This window comes from Theropithecus gelada, chromosome X (genome assembly GCF_003255815.1).
Source record: "Theropithecus gelada isolate Dixy chromosome X, Tgel_1.0, whole genome shotgun sequence".
Taxonomy (NCBI): domain Eukaryota; kingdom Metazoa; phylum Chordata; class Mammalia; order Primates; family Cercopithecidae; genus Theropithecus; species Theropithecus gelada.
The window spans coordinates 81,240,913-81,261,002 of record NC_037689.1 but is presented as its reverse complement, the minus strand read 5'-3'; the positions used below and the strand labels follow the sequence as shown (position 1 = coordinate 81,261,002).

The 20,090-nt window shown below is 42.9% G+C and overlaps 2 protein-coding genes across 2 annotated transcripts; one reads left to right on the top strand and one right to left on the bottom strand.

Moving 5' to 3' along the window:
• Positions 1-12,485: 12,485 nt before the first annotated feature.
• Positions 12,486-17,408, bottom strand: LOC112616259. The gene is made up of 3 exons (XM_025373259.1): positions 17,017-17,408; positions 15,361-15,475; positions 12,486-12,946 (listed from the first exon to the last, which is right to left on the bottom strand). Exons 1-3 carry the CDS (start codon positions 17,098-17,100, stop codon positions 12,801-12,803), a joined length of 345 nt encoding a protein of 114 aa, XP_025229044.1. The 5' UTR covers positions 17,101-17,408; the 3' UTR covers positions 12,486-12,800.
• PABPC1L2B (poly(A) binding protein cytoplasmic 1 like 2B) lies at positions 17,398-19,729 on the top strand. Its single transcript, XM_025373258.1, has one exon. It carries the CDS (start codon positions 17,645-17,647, stop codon positions 18,245-18,247), a length of 603 nt encoding a protein of 200 aa, XP_025229043.1. The 5' UTR covers positions 17,398-17,644; the 3' UTR covers positions 18,248-19,729.
• The last annotated feature ends 361 nt before the right edge of the window (positions 19,730-20,090 follow it).

The following is a 20,090-nucleotide window of genomic DNA, read 5'->3' as shown; positions in this document are numbered from 1 at the left end:
ACTGTAAATTCTATGCTATATATACTTTACTACAATAACATTTTCCAAGGCCTGATGCAGTGGCTCACGTCTGTAATTCATGTACTTGGGATGCTGAGGCGGGAGGATCACTTGAGACCAGGTGTTTGAGACCAGCCTGAGAAACACAGCAAAACCCTCTCTCTACAAAATTTTTTAGAAATTAAAAATTTCCCAAAAGGGAAACACAGAAAAAAATCCAGGACTACAGGAGAAACAATCTGCGCCCCGTACCTACCTTACTGCCATCTTTTAGAACATCACAAACTAAATTCAGGATGGCACTGGGAAACCCTAAGCCACAATTCGTAAATAACACTTGGCAGCAATCTTCTTTCAGTACCATCATGACAGCTGCCTCTGAGGCAGTTGCTACATTTCCTGCCTCCCACTTCTGCTTCTTGGGTTACACTTACCCTCACAACCTCTCTTTCCCACTCTGCCAGCATACTGAACGCTTCTCACCAACAACTTCCTTCCAATCCACCCATCCTGGTGAAAATCCTCGGTCTATATTTATGTCCCTATCTTACTGAATAACCTATGTCTAGAACAGAACTCTCAACACTGTGCTGCTTTAGGTGATACCTCCAGCTTGACGACACTGTTTGAATAGTGAGTCTGAAATATGGGAATTGACTCGAAGAAGCACACTTAATATTAAGTCTTTAGTTTGCCTTTATTCTGGTTCTGTGTGATCATAGGCAATATACCACTCGGAGCTCAGCATCCTCATTGATAAGATAGGAATATCATTGTCTTCCTCGAAGAGTTCTTTTTTAGGATTAAATAAGACTAACATGTGGAACATATCTAGTACATAATAGAATCTAAGTAAACTTTAGTTACCTTCCCCTTCTTGATAACATGTTAATACCAGAAATTGGGATGCTGGGGTAGGGGTGGCCCTGCATTTCTAGCATTTTGAGGATGACATCAGGCAGACAACCTTACCTTCAGACATGTTAATATTTGTGCCTCTGCCAAACACTAATCCTGGGATGAAGGGAGGATGGATTTGTCTTATTATGGCACCCTTCTGTTCTTCTGCACTTAAGGCCATTGTATTTAGAAAAAATATCCTCCAGTGAATAGTTTTGTGAATCAACTACTTCACAGTTTCAAAGCAAACCATTACATCTTTTGAGTAAAGCTGAGTTTTCTTTCATTTTTATTTATTTGTTTATTTTTTGAGACGGAGTCTCCCTCTGTCACCCAGGCTGGAGTGCAGTGGTGAGATCTCGGCTCACTGCAATCTCTGCCTGGGTTCAAGTGATTCTCCTGCCTCAGCTTCCTGAGTAGCTGGGATTACAGGTGCATGCCACCTCCTCTGGCTAATTTTTGTATTTTTAGTAGAGACGGTGTTTCACTATGCTGGTCAGGCTGGTCTCAAACTCCTGACCTCGTGATCCACCCACCTCGGCCTCCCAAAGTGCTGGGATTACAGGTGTGAGCCACCGTGCCTGGCCTGAGTTTTCATATATCTTATATACTGAGCTTGCTTAGAATAAGACACAGCTCTAAAATAGACGACCACAATATCAAGGAAGTGGAATTACTCTTCTTCCAGGCAAGGCACCATTTATTCATAAATGTATCCATTCAATGTTTATTATGTGCCACTATGAGCCAACCCTGGGGATACAGAGTTGGAAAAACCATGGTTCCTACCCACAAGGAACTCACAGTCTAGTGAGGGAGACAGAGAAGTAATTAGACAATTACAATACAGTGTACTAGGTGCTGTGATTGAGGGGAATTTTAGGAACAGGTTGGTAGGAGGCAACATCTGAGTTGTCTTGAAGTTCATGTATGAGATATAAAAACTCATTCCATTGCTATTATTATTTTTTCTAGGATTGCATATACATATGTAAATTCATAGAAAAACCTCTGGAAGGATCACACCAAACTAGACATTTATAGTCAACAAGTATTTCCTAGATCCCTACCATGTGCCAGGTGCCTTTCTAGGCACTTGGGATATATCACTGAACACAACAGACCAAGATCCCTGCCCTTGTTGGTTGGGGCTTATATTTTAGCAGAGGGAGACACACAGTAAAAAGTAACTTAAATAAGTAAAATATGTATTGTATGTTGTAAGGTGATCGGTGCTATGAAAGAAAAAAGAAAAAGTTTAGTAGAGATAGAGAGTACTTGGGGAAACGTAGTTAGGCTGCAGTATTAAATGCGGTGATCATAGTTGACCTCCTTGAGATGGTGGAAGTTGAGTAGAGACTGGAAGTAGGTGAGGAAACTAGCCAAGTGAATATCTGGGGAAATAGTGTTCCAGGCAGGGACAAGAATTAAAGAAAGGCCCTAAAGCAGACATGCGGTTGACATGTTGGAGAAACAGCAAGGTCACTAATGCTGGAGCCGAGTGAATGAGGGATAGAACAAGAGGAGGTGAGGTTAGAGAGTTAAAAGGAAAAGCATCCTGATGAAGAATGCAATTTCATTTACAATAGCCTTGAAAAACCAAAATACCTAGGAATACATCTAACCAAGAAGGTGAAAGGTCTCTACAATGAGAACTAAAAAACACTGATAAAAGAAATCACAGACAATGTAAACAAATGGAAAAACTGATTGGAGTGATCAATGCCATTAAAATGGCCACACCACTCAAAGCACTCTACAGATTCAACACAATTCCTAACACGTTACCAATGTCTTTCTCCACAGAATTAAGAAAAAACCTATTCTACAATACATATGGATCCAAAGAAAGAGCCTGAATAGCCAAACCAATTCTGAAAGAATAAAGCTGGAGGCATCACATTACTGGACTGCAAACTATACTACAAGGCTACAGTAACCAAAGCAGCATGGTATTGGTGCAGAAATGGATACATGGAACAATGGAACAGAATGGAGAACCCAGAAACAAAGCCATACACCTACTCCCAACTGATCTTTGACAAAGTTGACAAAATAAACCATGGGGAAAGGACACCCTATTCAATAAATGGTGCTGGGATAGCTGGCTAGCTACATGCAGAAGAATGAAACTGGACCACTGCCTCACACTATATAGAAAAATGAAGTCAAGACAAGTTAAACATTTAAATGTAAGACCTCAGACTATAAAAATCTTAGAAGAAAACCTAGGAAAATTCTTCTGGACATTGGCCTAGGTAAAGAACTCATGACTAAGACCTCAAAAGCAAATGCAACAAAAACAAAAATTGACAAGTGGGACCTAATTAAGCCAAAGATCTTCTGCATAGCAAAAGAAACCATCAACAGAATAAACAGACAACCTACAGAATGGGAGAAAATATTTGCAAACTGTGCATTCGACAAAGGACTAATATCCAGAATCTATAAGGAACTTAAACAAATCAATGAGAAAAATCAGCCCCATTAGAGTGTGGGCAAAGGACATGAACAGACACTTCTCAAAAAGGCAAACAAGTGGCCAAAAAACATGTGAAAAAAAATCTCAATATCACTAATTATCAGAGAAATGCAAACCAAAACCACAATGAGATGATATCTCACACCAGTCAGAATGGCTGTTATGAAAGACTAAAAATAACAGATGCTGGTGAGGCTGGGGAGAAAAGGGAATGCTCATACACTATTGGTGGGAATTTAAGTTAGTTCAACCGCTGTGAAAAGCAGCTTGGAGATTCCTCAAAGAACTAAGAATAGAACTACCATTCAACCCAGCAATCCCATTCCTGGACATAAACCCGAAGCAAAATAAGAAATCATTATATAAAAAGACACACTTGTATGCTCATTGCAGCACTACTGAAAATAGCAAAGTCATGGAGTCAACCGAGGTGCCCATCAATAGTGGATCAGATAAAGAAAATGTGATACATATACATCATGGAATACTATGTGGCCATAAAAGGAATGAGATCATGTCCTTTGCAGCAACATGAATGCATCTGAAGGCCATTATCCTGAGTCAATTAATGCAGCAACAGAAAATCAAATACTGCATGTTCTCACTTATAAGTGGGAGCCAAACAATGGGTACACATGGACATAAAGGTGAATACAATACACACTGGGGATGCCAGAATAGAATATTCATCAGTAAAAACAAATACATATTGAAGTTTGGGATATGATGAAGATGGCATCTTAAATTGGTTGGAGAAAAGGTGAATAATTCAGTAAACAGTTGGGACAACCAGGTAGCCGTATGAAAAAAATAAAGTAGATTCATACTTCACACTGTACACCAGGATAAACCAGAGGGGAATCAATTTTTTAAATGTAAAACGTAATAATAAAAAGCACTTAAAAGCAACGTGGAAGAATTCCTTTCTAACTTTAGAGCTCCAGGGAAAGCCTTCCTAACTGTGATTCAAGATTCAAATGCTGCAAAAGATGCCCTAGAATTCCATAAAAGACCAGTAGAAAAATGGGCAAGCCTCATCATCACTGGTCATTAGAGAAATGCAAATCAAAACCACAATGAGATACCATCTCTTGCCAGTTAGAATGGCAATCATTAAAAAGTCAGGAAACAACAGACGCTGGAGAGGATATGGAGAAATAGGAACACTTTTATACTATTTACAATGACACCCATAGGCTCAAAATAAAGGGACTGAGAAAGATCTACCAAGCAAATGGAAAACAGAAAAAAGCAAAGATTGCAATCCTAGTTTCGGACAAAGAAGACTTTAAAGCGACAAAGATCAAAAAAGACAAGGAAGGGCACTACATAATGATACAGAGTTCAATTCAACACGAAGATCTGACTACGCTAAACATATCTGCACCCAATATAGGAACACCCACATTAATAAAGCAAGTTCTTAGAAATCTTCAAAGAGACTTAGACTCCCACATAATAATAGCGGGAGACGTTACCACCCTGCTGACAATATTAGACAAATCATCGAGACAGAAAATTAACAAAGACACTCAGGACCTGACCTCAGTGCTCAATAAAATGGACCTGATAGACATCTACAGAACTCTCCACCCCAAAACAACAGAATGTACATTCTTCTCATTGCCACATGGCACATACTCTAAAACTGATCACATAATCAGAAGTAAAACACTCCTCAGAAAATGCAGAAGAACTGAAATCAAAATAAACAATCTCTTGCACCACAGCACAATCAAATTAGAAATCAAGACAAAGAAATTCACTCTAAATCGCACGACTACATGGAATTTGAATAATTTGCTCCTGAATGACTTTTGGGTAAATAATAAAGTAAAGGCAAACATCAAAAAGTTTTTTGCAACTAATGAGAAGAAAAGATACAACATATCAGAATCTTTGGGACACAGTTATGGCAATCAATGTTAAGAGGGAAATTTATAGCACTAAATGCCCACATCAAAAGTTAGAAATATCTCAATTTGACAACCTAACATCACTACTAAAAGGACTAGAGAACCAAAAGCAAACCAATCCCAAAGGTAGCAGAAGACAACAAATAAACAAAATCAGAACTGAACCAAAGGAGACTGAGACACAAAAAGCCATAAAAAGATTAACAAATCCAGGAGCTGTTTATTTTAAATTAATAAAATAGGCCACTAGCTAGACTAATAAAGGAGAAAAGAGGAAAGATTCAAATATATACAATCAAAAATGACAAAGGGAATATTATCACTGACCCCATGGAAATACAAGTAACCATCAGAGAATACTATGAGCACCTCTATGCACACAAATTAGAAAATCTAGAAGAGATGGATAAATTCCTGGACCCGTACACCCTCCCAAGACTGAGCTAGAAAAAAGTTGGATCCTTGAACAGACCAATAATGAGTTGGAAATTGAGTCTGTACCACACAGCCTAAAAAAAAAAAAAAAAAAAAAAAAAAGAAGCCCAGGACAAGACAGATTCATGGCTGAATTCTACTAGATGTACAAAGAAGAGCTGGTACCATTCCTGCAGAAACTATTCTAAATAAATGAGGAGAAAGGACTCCTCTCTAACTTATTCTATGAGGCCAACATCATCCTGATATCAAAGCCTGGCAGGGACACATACAAAAACAAACAAACAAACAAACAAACAAACAAACAAACAAAAACAAAAAACCACTTCAGGCCAATGTCCTTGATGAACATAGATGCAAAAATCCTTAACAGAATACTGGCAAACCAAATCTAGCAACACATCAAAAAGCTTACCCAACACAATCAACTAGGCTTTATTTCTCGGATGCAAAGTTGTTTCAACATGTGCAAATCAATAGATATAGTTCATCATATAAACAGAACTAAAGATGAAAACCACGTGATTATCTTGACAGATGTGGAAAAGGCTTTTGATAAAATTCAACAATCCTTCTTGTTAAAAATCTCTTGATATACTAGGTATTGAAAGAACATACATCAAAATAATGAGACATCTTTGAAAAACCCACAGCAAACGTCAGACTGAATGGACGAAAGCTGGAAGCATTCCCCTTGAAAACTGGTACAAGACAAGAATGCCCTATCTCACCACTCCTATTTAACATGTTACTGGAAGTCCTGGCCAGAGCAAACAGGCAAGAGAAATAAAGAGCATCCAAATAGGAAGGGAGGAAGTCAAACAATCCCTGTGTGCAGATGACATGATCCTCTATCTAGAAAACCCCATAGTGTCAGCCCAAAAGCTTCTTAAGCTAATAAACAACTTCAGCAGTGTCTCAGGATATAAAATCAATATACAAAAATCACTAGCATTCCTATACACCAACAACAGTCAAGACGAGAGCCGAATCAGGAACAAACTCCTATTCATAATTGCCACAGAAAGAATAAAATACCTAGGAATACAGGTAATCAGAAAAGTGAAAGATCTCTACAAAAAGAACTACAAATCACTGCTCAAAGAAATTACAGATGACATAAACAAATGGAAAAACATTCCATGCTCATGGATAAGAAGAATCAATATCAATAAAATGGCCCTACTGTCCAAAGTAATTTATAGATTCAATGGTATTCGTATGAAGCTACCACTGACATTCTTCACAGAACTAGAGAAATTGTTTTAAAATTCATCTGGAACCCAAAAAGAGCCCAAAAAGACAAGTCAACGATAAGAAAAAAGGACAAAGCTGGAGGCAACATGGTACCCAACTTCAAACTATACTATAGGGCTACAGTAACAGCATGTTACTGGTACAAAAACAGACACATAGACCAATGGAATCGGATAGAGAGCCCAGAAATAAGGCTGCACACCTACAACTATCTGATCTTCAACAAAGCTGGCAAAAAAAAAGCAATGGGGAAATGATTCCTTATTCAATAAATGGTGCTGGGATAACTGGCTAACCATATACAGAAGATTGAAACTGAACCCCTTCCTTACACCATAACTAATACCAATCCTACTGAAGCTATCTCAAAAAATAGAGGAGAAGGGAATACTTTCAAACTAATCCTGCAAGGCCAGTATTACCCTGATACCAAAACCAGAAAAAGACACATCAGAAAAGAAAACTATAGGCTAATATCTCTGATGAATATTGGTAAAAATCCCCAACAAAATACTAGCAAGCTGAATTCAACAATACAATAGAAAGATCATTCATCATGACCAAGTTGGATTTATCCCTAGGATGCGAGGATGGTTCAACATATGCAAATCAATCACCTTGATACATCATATCAACAGAATGAAGGATAAAACTATATGATCATTTGAATTGGTGCTGAAAAACATTTGATAAAATTCAATATCCCTTCATGATAAAAACCCTCACAAAAACTGGAGATAAAAGAAACATGAGAGACCCACAGCTAGTATCATACTGAATGGAGAAAAACAGAAAGACTTTCCTCTAAGATCTGGAACATGACAAGGATGCCCACTTTCACCACTGTTATTCAACATAGTACTGGATGTTCTAGCTAGAGCAATCAAACAAGAGAAAGATATAAAGGGCATCCAAATTGGAAAGGAAAAGGTCAAAGTATTCTTCTTTGCTGATGACATTATCTTATATTTGCAAAAACCCAAAGACTCCACCAGAAAACTATTAGAACCAATAAATTCAGTAAACTTACAGGATACAAAATCACCATGCAAAAATCAGTAGCATTTCTGTATGCCAACAGTGAGCAATGTGAAAAAGAAATTGTAAAAGTTATCCCATTTACGATAGCCACACATAAAATTAATACCTAGGAATTAACCAAATAAGTGAAAGATCTCCATAATAAAAGCTGTAAAACACTGATGAAGGAAATTGAAGAAGACAACAACAACAAAAAAAAAAAAAAAAAAGAAAAGATATTCCATGCTCATGGACTGAAATAATGAATATTGTTCAAATGTCCATACTACCCCAAATAACCTACAGATTCAATGCAATCCCTATCAAGATACCAATGACATTCTTCACAGAAATGGAGAAAACAATCCTAAAATTTATATGGAACCACAAAAGACCCAGAATAGCCGAAACTATCCTAAGGTAAAGGACAAACCTGGAGGAATCACATTACCTGACTCCAAATTATATACTACAGAGCTACAGTAACCAAAACAACATGGTACTGGCATATAAACAGACATATATACCAATGGAACAGAATAGAGAACCCAAAAACAAACCCACACACCTACAGATAACTCGTTTTTTGACAAAGGTGGCAAGAACATACACTGGGGAAAAGACAGTCTCTTCAATAAGTGGTGCTAAGAAAACTGGATATCTATAGGCAAAAGAATGAAACCATACCCTATCTCTCACTATATACAAAAATCAAATCAAAATGGATTAAATACTTAAATCTAAGACTTCAAACTATGGAACTACTACAAGAAAACTTTGGAAAAACTCTCCAGGACATTGGACTGGGCAAAAATTTCTTGGGTAATACTCAACAAGCCCGGGAAACCAAAGAAAAAACAAACAAATGGGATCACATATAGTTAAAAAGCTTCTGCAAGCAAATAAAACAATCATCACAGCGAAGAGACAACACGCAGAATGGATTTGCCAACTATCCATCTGAGAAAGAATTAATAACCAGAAGATATAATGAACCCAAGAAACTGTATAGGAAAAAAAATCTAACAATCAGATTAAAATGGGCAAAAGATCTGAATAGACATATCTCAAAAGAAGACATACAAATGACAAACAGGCATATGAAAAGATGCTCAACATCACTGATCACCAGAGAAATGTAAATGAAAACCTCGGTGAAATATCATCTCACCTCAATTAAAATGGCCTATATCCAAAAGACAGGCAATGATAAATGCTAGCAAGGATGTGGACAAAAGGGAACCCTTGTACACTGTTGGTAGGAATGTAAATTAGTAAAACCACTATGGAAAGCTGTTTGCAGGTTCCTCAGAAAACAAAAAATTGAGATACCATGTGATCCAGCAACCCCACTGTTGAGTATATACCAAAAAGAAAGGAAATCAGTAAAGTGAAGAGATATCTGCATTCCTATGTTTGTTGCAGCACTGTTTACAATAGCTAAGATTTGGAAGCAACCTAAGTGTCCATCAACAGATGAATGGATAAAGAAAACATGGTATATATACATAATTGAGTAATATTCAGCCACAAGAAAGAATGAGATCCACTCATTTGCAGCAACATGGGTGGAACTGGATATCACTATGTTACATGAAATAAGCCAGGCACAGAAAGACAAACATCGCATGTTCTCACATATTTGTGGGATCTAAAAACGAAAGCAGTTCAACTCATGGCATAGAGAGTAGAAAGATGGTTACCAGAGGCTGGAAAACTAGTGGGGTGTTGGCGAGTGAGGTGGGGATGGTTAATAAGTACATAAAAAAATAGAAAGAATGGATGAGACACACTACTGATAGCAAAACAGGATGACTACAGTCAATAACAACTTAATTGTACATTTTAAAATGACTAAAAGAGTGTAACTGGATTGCTTGTAAAACAAAGGATAAACACTGGAGGGGACTGTCACTGCATTCTCCATGATGTGCTTGTTTCACATTAAATGTCTTTATCAAAACATCTCATGTACCCCATAAATATATACACCAGCTATGTACCAACAAAAAATTAAAAAAATACTTAATGAATAAACTTAAAAAAAAAAAACCCTCAAATGTGGCATATCTTTCGGGAGTTCATAAAATCCAGTAAAAGAAAGGATTCAAGCTTGATACCAGGATTAACCGCCCTCTAGTGGCCCACCTTAAAGTGTCAAGAAATGTGGCCCTTGTGGCCAACATTATTAGAGATTCATTAAAAGGTAAAAGGCTTGTGCTGCTTTTCAAAGCCCAAATAATTCAATTAAGGTTTCAGAAGTGGATGTCAATGAACAGCAGTCTGTTTGGAAAAGAGGATATAGAAAGATGGAGGAGAGGCTAAGGGAAGGGGAGGGGTGCTAATATCCTTATTTTATGGGAAACTGACGAAGGTGTATGCTAGAAACTGAGAGTTAAGCATATCACTTAAAGTTACTAGAGTCACCAACAGAAGAACTAAAGATCAAAAGATATAAAAATTGCCAGAAAGAAAGAGAGGGCAGATTGAAGATAGTGTGAGTGAGTTAAATCCTCCTCTCTGGTAGAGGATGGTCACTTGATGATGTCTGAAGTTGGTGAATTATTGAATTAGCAGATTAGGCATTTTCTTTAGATATAAGGAGGTAATGGTCAGAACACTGCAAACAGAAATTGTTAAAGTGGTCTACTCTGGGAAGCACAGTTGGAGAGCAGGAAATGATGGGACCTTGAATCTTTGCTTTTCATCATAAGCTCCTTTGTACTTTCTGATCATCCCTATTATATTTACCATGCATATATATATGTGTGTGTGTGCGTGTGTGTGTGTGTGTGTATTTAAATTAAGAACAATTATTTGGAGACAGTTCTAAAAAGATGATCTGTATGGGAGGAAGTTCCAAAGTTAATCACCTTGACATTAGCAAGATTTTACCACATCGAAGGAGATTTCATTTTACATCTATTAAACAAAGTGAAAACCTAAAATTGATCAGCAGCTCACGATACTGGATATCAGCCAACTCACGCTTCAGTAATCCATGAATGCATCCCATCACAATGGTGAATATTGGTAATATTGTTCCAGAGACATCATGGAGACATCAAAGTGTGTTCGGTAGCCTGTAGCAAAGAAGCTGAAGGAGTATATTACCTTACAGTAAATTACCTCTCAAATGGCCCCCAAGATGTTGCTCAAAAGGACGAATAGCAGTTGACAGAAAATTCTCTCCCATCTCAATATCCCATTTTTGTTGAGATCATGTTATTAAATCTTCTGGGTGGTTTCCTTGAGTACAGAAAATGCCATGCTTTCATGTGTTAATTAATGTGCAAGACCCTGGGCCTCCAGAAAATAAGTAAGTGGATCATAAAAAGGTCCTGTGGTTGGGACTAGCACGGAAAAGCTCAACGAGAGTGTGAGCTAAGCGAGTTCAGGCCAGAGAACCCAGAGGATCAGACTCCCTCTGTGCTGACACTTTGCTCCTGGTTAGAGAGAAAATTTCAGGCTGCCTGGAGCACCAGAAAGACAAGACACTGGACCTTCAAAAACCAGCTGAACAAGCACATCCCCAGGACAGAGGGCAATAAGATTAATAAGGAGTCTCTTGTATTGGGCATTGAATGCATGTCAGGCACTGTGAAAAACATTTACCATACATTATCACTGGTTATCCTTATAAACATCCCTTTCTACAGACGAGGACTCCAAAGCTAAGATGGAAAAAAAGGGGGTAAAGTACCTTGACCAAAGTAAGCACAACTATTAAGTCACGGCCTGGGGTGTATCTGTAGGTATATTGTTATAAAATCAGTTCTGTGAATTGCCTAAAATTATAACAAAGAAGGGCATGAGTTAAAGCTTTAAGCGTGTGTTAGAAGGTGAATTGGTTCTCAGAGAGAAAAATATCTGGAATGCTGTGTAAAAACCATCAGTCAATACAGCCCTTTGGCTCGGTTTCTAAGCAGAGCTGGGGCAAAACTACTTGTTACAAAGGAAATTTGTAAGATGCTTAATTAAGGTTTCTGAAATTCAAACTCTGAGCACACACAGAGGCTCAAGAGTGGTTAAGTGTTTTGCTCTGAAATTCAGCCTACCAGCCAATCTGGCTCCAAGGCCCATCTCCTTTTGTTTGCACCAAAATGACGAAAACAAACCTGCTTTTCTCGCCTGGTAGTAGCACATTCTGGAAATCCCCTTAAATCTGCTTATATAGATATAACTCATACTTGTTAATGGTTGTATAATAATCCTCAGAATGGCTGCACTGCCAATGTATCAGTCATTCCTCAACTGATGCATACTTGCTCTGTGCCCTAATTTGCCCAATATGAATGTTTCTGTGATAAACACACTTGTACATATTTCATCATGTCCTGGGGTTCTTATTTCTCCAGGACTCACTACCATTCCATCCCTGCCCCATATACAAATCTGTCTCCGTCAACTCTTCACTTTATAAGGACCCAAAGGACCGTTTGCTAAATTTGTTGTATTGACTCAGGACAACTTAGTAATCATTGTTGTCATTTATTAAACAACAGGGGCATATCCAAACGCTTTCCAATTCTCCCTAAATAACAGCCTAAGGCTGACGGTTTTTGTTGGCCTGTATCTCATAATTATTTTTATTTAGAGGAATTTGGTAGTGGTGGGGTTGGGGTGGGAGGTGGCGTGTGGACGGTGCGAATTGACAGAAACAATTTCCCTACACCAAAATACAGGTGTTTTCATTCTCTATGCCCCCAAACACCCTCCCTGCAGCTATGCAATGAGCAATTCATGGGAAGAGGCTTCCTTACATAGACCCCTGTTTTTGGTGTTTTGATTTACTTTTGTGTGTAGAGTTGATCTGTCACTCTTCCCATTGGTGTCCTCCCCCCCACCCACCCCCAGTCCTCTTCCTTCTTCCTTCTTTTCTTCTCTTCTCCTCTGCTCTCTGAACTGCATTCCCACTCCTTCTGATTTCTCCCTCCTGAAAGGAAAAGGGAGACGGGCCACATGAAATAGCAGAGCAGTGCCTACCCCACTCTTTGAAGTTCTCTGCATCTGAACCTCTCTCTCTTTTGAAAGCTCCACTGAGAAATTATCAGCAGGCGAAGTCCAAACCCAAGCACACAAAGTTGTTGTTGTCCCATTTTAAACCAACTCCCATGCATGTACAGCTAGGAGCATTGAGAGCAGAGTCTCAATGAGGACATTGAGGCTGGCGATGAAAAGCCTTGGCGAGAAGTTTAGACACGTTTGGACACGCAAGGCCTTAGAGAGGAGTCCTGTTCACTGTCCAGTCCTTCTGAATCTCCTTTGCTGGCTTGTGTTCCCCGCCCAACTTCTAAATGTCAGAGTATCTCAGGGAGTAGCCCTGTACCTTCTTCTCCTGGCTATACTCTCTCTGGGTGATCCTATTCAGTTTTGTGACTTTAAACCCTAACTGTGTCCTGTTGTCTCAACAATTCTGTTTCTCCAGCCTCTATGGATGACAAGCAGACTTCAGTAACTAAACCTGTGCAAATAGGAGTTCTTGACACACACACCCATCTATCTTTCTGCCTTCTCCAAATCTACCATGCCCACTCTCTGTCTTTCCTATGACCGTACATAGACCTCTGATGAGGATGTCCAAGAAAACACTCTCGTAGTAATCATTCATTTCTTAAGTTTGTTCCCTGGTTGCCTCTAATCCACTCGCAAGTGCTGTCTCTTCCACTTTCAAAACACCATGTGAATCCATGCACTAGTCTCCACATTGAGGCTTCCAGTCTGGGACAAGCCCCTGCTCTCTCTGGACTGGACTACTGCAAGAGCCTCCTAACTGGTCTCCCTGCTTTCCTTTGTGCCCTGCCCACTTGTGATATTGCCCACACAGAAGGGCTAGAGAGAAACCACTCAATAAGCATTAGATTATGCTACTACCTGCTTCAATCCTTTCTCTGGCTCTCCTGAGCCCTCTGAAGAAGAACCAGACTCTTCATCATGGCACCACCCACCACTGCACCTTCCTCCCTTTCTTTCCTCTATCCCCTCTCACACTGGGCTCCATGCAACATTGGCACCCTTTCTGCCCCCACTCCCACCCCCAGCACCCTCTCTTTTCTGCCACAGGGCCAGGGGAATTGCTGTTCCCTCTGCTGAGCAGGTTTCCCCCTTGGTTCCTTGAAAGACTGGCAGCTCATCATTGTCCTCAGAAAGGCCTTCCCTGAGCTTCGTGTCTCCCGTTTTGCCACTTTTCTGGGGTTCTAGGCAATATGTACCAAATCACCTTGTTTATATGCCCGAGAGCATTCACAGCAACCTTTAACTGTTTTCATATTCCCTCATCTGTCCATTGTCTGTCTCCCCACTAGAAAATGAGCTCCCTGAGTGCAGGGACAGTCTGGCTGGCAGAATACTGGGTACATAGAAGACCCTCCAGGAATATTTCTTGAATCACTGAATAAATAAAATCAGCAGCACTTCCTCCCACAGGAAAGGAAACTTCCCCTCCCTCTGTTGAGGCTCCACAGGGTTCTTTATTTTTGCCCCTGTCACAGTGTGTAGTGGTCAGAACACATTCCATTTGCAGGTGGCAGAAACTGACCACAAAGTAACTTTAAAAATAAAAAACAAAAGGGAGGTGGAAACTCGACTCCATGGAAGCCCCTGAGAAAGGACTTGGGGAGCAGTCCCAGCTGTGCCCTTGTCTCTTTGGTAGCCCTGTTCCTGTTGCTAGAGCTTCAGGATCCTAGGAATTGTTTTCAGGTTTGGGGATTTGCTAGCCATAGCATGACTTCCCTGAACTTCCTTCTCCTGCTGTTTCACTGATTTCTGTTGGCTCTGTGTACTGGAAACCAACACCAGAGAAGGAGATCTTGTTGAGTCCTGGTCCTCGACTTGGTCTTCCTTGTCATTTCTGTTTCCTAACAATGGGCCGAGAAGCTCTTCTCATCCTCGCCACATCCCCTACCCCTCTGCGAGCATGGCTTCCCCCTTGGCCTCTGCCTTCTCAGGTCCCTCTTGGACACCAACCTGGAAATGGTGAGGCACAGCTTCATCTGTTCCCTGCCTGCAAGCAACCTAGACCCCCAGGAGATGGCTCTTAACAGCAGTGACAGTGATCACCTTGGTCAGGCATGCGCTGTACAGCAGGCTTTTCCTAGGTCTCTGTCCCTTGCCTTTGCTGGCTCTAGCCCTGCCTACAGGCAGAGAGCTGGACTTTGCAAACTGGAGAGGTACATGTCTGTGTATCTGCTTCTCAGCCACCTTGGGATGCTTTCCAGCCAGCGATGAAGAGTTCTCACTGCCTCGCACCCCACAGTGACTCAGTCACTTCCTCAGGTTCACGGTTGTTCTATCATGTATGACGGACAAGATCCAGCCATCACTGCAACCACAGAACACGGCTTTACTTACCCAAACAAGGCAGAGGAGGAGAGGATGAGAGAATATGTGCCGGGCAGGTGAAATTCCATGGCCACCATAGTCCAATCACATAGCACTTACAGTCCTCTGCTGACACTTCTGTTTTCTGTGGGGGCAGGCTGAGCTTTAGCAGAGTGCAGGCATCCTGAGGGAAGGCACTATGGTTTTCTCTTTTTAAATATCTGGCCCCACTGGCTCACGGTAAATGTGAGACCCCTATTTATGGAATGAAAAGGGACAGAGGGAAGGATTGTTCAGACTCTTTTTGAATTGGTCACATCTGACTTTCTTCCTTGTGTTCTGTCAGCCCTGTCTTGGTTTTGTACGTGCGTGTACGTGTAAATGTGCACTTATACATGCACATTGATGTTTAATTTGTACTCATTCTAAAGTTCTGATCATACTGCTTCCCTCCTTGAACACGCTGAGTGGTCCCTGTGACCTTGGGTATACAGTCGAAGCACCTTAGCTTGACTCTCAGGGTCCCACACCTTCCAGCCCTGTCTGCTACCATGTACTCTTGGAGACCATGAGCTCTGGCCCTGCCAGATTATTAGGCATGGCCAGAATGCCTTCCTTCCTGCCTTGACATGGTGGACTGCTCCTCATGTTTCAGAGCCCACCTCGGGGGTTCTGTCTTTGGTGCAGCCTCACTTAATTGCTACCCAGAAGAGTTAGGGGTTGGTTCTCCTTTCTGGAGGAAGCGGGACTGTAGCTTCTGTTACACTCAGCTCTCATGGTGGCTCCCTTGTCTATACGCCCAGCATCTGGCTCTGTGTGGCCTCTCTGCTCTCACCACACACACACTGCTCACCTCTTCTCACCCTGCTCCACACCTCCAACACATCGACACTCCCTGCTCATTTAACACATTGTGGGCCCCTTAGCCCCCAGTACCAAGTACCTGATAAGCTTTCCATAAATATTAGCTGGTGATCTGGGACCAGGCACTTCATTCTAGAGAGAGAGCTCAGGTTTTATTTTGGTTTATCTTTTGAACCTGAATATGTACTTCTTGGTCCAGGTTGGGAACCTCAGCGCCTTGAGAGCAGAGCCAAGAAGAAACAAGTGCCTGGCTCTGGACCAGGCCCTGTTCCCAGCCCTGGGTTTGGCTTTCCTCACCTTATCATTGAGGACAGTACTAGAGACAGGGTGCTCTTGATTCCCCCACTTCCAGACTGCATGTCCTGAGGCCTTGAGTGTATCCTCAAGGCCACCCCAGCCTCTCCTGCAAGGTACTTGATTTAATCATTTAAACGTTCCACCATGTGGAGAGAGGGGATACAAATAACGCTCCCTTCCGAATCGAACCCTTATCCCTTCGGTCTACAGCGCAGCCCTTTCCCTGGCGCCCTTTTCATAAATATCCAGGCGACCCGAGGGGCTAAGCACTCCCGCCCCCGCTCCCGCCCCCGCTCCCTCTCCTGCTGGCGTCCTCTCCCACCGCCCGCGGCCCCGCGGCCCCGCAGCAGCCACAGGGGGAACCAAAGAGACAGAAGCCTTCCCAGCTGCCCGGACGACAGACGCCAACACCCCCCGCCCCCCACCACACGCCGCCTGCCCGCCCGCGCCCCGCACCCTGCGCGCTAGCCCACGACCGAGCAGCGGCGGCAACAGCAGCTGGCTGCAGGCTGCTGCGACTGGCACCGGCGCGCTCCTGGCAACACCTGCCATCCCAGGTGACTTGAACTCGCCAGTTCGGTTCCCCTGCGCCAGCTCCCGCTTGCGCATCGGTCTGGGTTCCGACACCCACCGGCCCTCCTGCCCTCCCCCGCCTCTCCGTCCCCCAGCTCGTGGGAAGGGAGGTCGCGGCAGCGGCCCGGCAGCAGCGGCGACCGTGGCGACAGCAGCGACAGTGGCGGCGGCGGTGGCGGCAGCGGCTGCGGCGGCGGCGGCGGAGGCTGCGGCGGCGACCGTGGCAGAGGCCGTGGCGGAGGCCTCCGTGGCGGAGGCGGAAGCAGAGGTGGAGGCTGAGGTGGAGGCCGAGGCCTCAATAGAGGAGGCAGCATCCGAGGCCACCCTGGGGGAGGCGGAGGCCGCCCGGGCGGCAACGGCGGTGGCGGTGGCGGTGGCGGAGGGCAGCGCGGCCGAAGCCGCCGCCGCAGCGGAGGCTGCGGGGACCCCCTTGGGGGAGGCGGATGCGGATGCGGATGCGGATGCGGATGCGGATGCGAATGAGGGGGTGGCGGCCGCTGTGGCGTCTGCGGCGGCGGCCGCCGATGCAGACGCGGATGCTGAGACCCGCGGGGGATGTGAGGGGAACCCAGATTTTCCGATGGCCTCCCTGTACGTGGGCGACCTGCACCCTGAGGTGACCGAGGCAATGCTGTACGAGAAATTCAGTCCAGCTGGGCCCATCCTCTCCATCCGCATCTGCAGGGACAAGATCACCCGCCGCTCATTGGGCTACGCATATGTCAACTACCAGCAACCGGTGGACGCCAAGCGGGCCCTGGAGACCCTGAACTTTGATGTCATAAAGGGCAGGCCAGTGCGCATCATGTGGTCCCAGAGGGACCCGTCGCTCCGCAAGAGCGGGGTGGGCAACGTCTTCATCAAGAACCTGGGCAAGACCATCGACAACAAGGCGCTGTACAACATCTTCTCGGCGTTCGGCAACATCCTTTCCTGCAAAGTGGCCTGTGACGAAAAGGGGCCCAAGGGCTACGGGTTCGTGCACTTCCAAAAGCAGGAATCCGCGGAGCGGGCCATCGACGTGATGAATGGCATGTTCCTGAACTACCGCAAAATTTTCGTCGGGAGATTCAAGTCGCATAAAGAACGAGAGGCCGAAAGGGGAGCCTGGGCCAGGCAGTCCACTAGTGCTGACGTCAAGGATTTCGAGGAAGACACCGACGAGGAGGCCACCTTGCGATGAAGACATCCCAGGAGCTAGCCAGCCAGCAGAGCCAAACCTTGGTTCACACCCGGTTTACAACCCCCCACCCCCAGCCCTCCCCCGCCAACCCACCAGCAGTGTATTTATTGTATTGGGAGTGCAGGTCTCTCTCTCTCCCCCCCTCTCTGCTCCCCCCTTCCTATTTTCTCTCGCCACCTCTCCTCTCCTTCCCTTCCTCTCCCCCGCCCACCCCTACCAAGGGCGTTGTGAATAATCTTACTAATCTGTGCCATTTGTAGGTTAAAGGCTGCCTCTCCTCCCTGTGGTTTGGTTTAAAAAGCATTTTCATTCTCTCTTTGTTTACTGCACAGGTGATACCATTTCATGGTAGAAACATCAGAAAGGAGAAGGATGTTAGATGAGGGAAGAAACAAGAGAGTAATTGCTCCCCTGGTCCTACTCCCCAGAGAGAACCACGTTTACCTTTTTGGTGTGCTGCTTTTCCAGGCTCTCTTCTCTCCCTCTCTCTCCTTTGCTCACCCCCACCCCGCCTTCCCTTTTAACACACTGTTATAGAATGGTTCATGTATGTGGTGTTTCTTAACCTGCTTTTCAGCAACTAAAACCAAACAAAAATCAACCCATTGAACTTCTTTCCATGTTATCAACAGGCTTATGAAACGTCATCTTCAGTGCCTGCAGAGTGCTCCAGTGTATCCGTGGACCTTAACATTTCTGTAATCATTCCCACATTGTTGGACATTCAGGTGGTGCCTAGTTCTTTCCCTGTGTTTAAGACCAACATTGCGTGCTCTGTGCTTTGATGAGTGAATCCTTCCTTGTCAAGCCAAATCTTTGCCAGCATCCCGGTGGGGTGGTCTCCTTAACTGTGGACTTGCAAGATCCACATAGAGACATTTTAAAGACTTTTCCTGTGTGTTGCCAAAAGGCTCCCTTCATAAGCATTGTACCGATTTGCACTCGTGCCGGCCAGCGCAGCTAGTAAAGAGTATGCCCGTTTCCCCTGCATAGTCTCTTGGTCACCGTAATTGATGGTATGTGTGTGTGCATGTGTGCGTGTGTGCCTGTGTGTGTGCGTGCGTGTGTGTGTCTGTGTGTGTGTCTTGGCCAGCTTGTCGGGCTGCAAAGGGTATTTCGCTGTCTTCGGTGGTTCTGCTGCAATCCAACACTGTTTAATACCCCCTTCCTCTGTGCCCACTTCCTGTCCTTTTCCCTTTTGTCAGAAAAGTAATTCAGCGTCATTGCAGGAAAAAAAAAATAATCACGAAGCAGACAAGTTAACAGAGAAAAATTAATGTCACCCGTAATCGTTTCTGATGATTACTTATACATTCCTGAAACATTTTCATCTGTATCTGCCCCGTATTTTTATGTGATATATATGTGAAATTATTGTATATACTGTTTCAATATCTGCTTTTTCACACATAAATATATATTATAGACATAGATTTATAGATATTCTTGAACTTTCATGTCATTAAATATTCTTCTAAAATAGTTTTCATGGATGTTTAGTGCTCTAATGTGTGATTGGGCTGGATACAGTGATAGATATATGTACATATTAGATATAGATATAGGGATATATTTGTTTTAAGTAATTGTTGGACATCTGGGTTGTTTCATTTTGTTTTCTTACACAAGCCAAAGCTGCCAACAGGATCACAGTGCACAAACATTACATTCATGTTTATTTCCTGAACAAACGTTCATAGTATAATTGAAGGATGAAAAGATTGGGAGGCTTAAAATCTTTTTTTTTTTCCTTCTTTAGTAAGTGACCATTGATAAAGATAGTACCAATTTACCCTCATAAACTACGCAGATATTGTGAGTGTACCTGGATACCTGTACAGTT

What these genes read in the sequence shown, in the direction of transcription:
- PABPC1L2B (XM_025373258.1), top strand. Translation starts at nt 17,645, where the DNA reads ATGGCCTCCCTGTACGTGGGCGACCTGCACCCTGAGGTGACCGAGGCA.
- LOC112616259 (XM_025373259.1), bottom strand. Translation starts at nt 17,100, where the DNA reads ATGCGCAAGCGGGAGCTGGCGCAGGGGAACCGAACTGGCGAGTTCAAG. An exon ending in GTGTTGCCAGGAGCGCGCCG is followed by an intron (nt 15,476 to 17,016) that starts GTGCCAGTCGCA and finishes CTGCCCCCACAG; the next exon opens with AAAACAGAAGTGTCAGCAGA. An exon ending in TCCTCCTCTGCCTTGTTTGG is followed by an intron (nt 12,947 to 15,360) that starts GTAAGTAAAGCC and finishes TTTTCCTTTCAG; the next exon opens with GAGGGAGAAATCAGAAGGAG.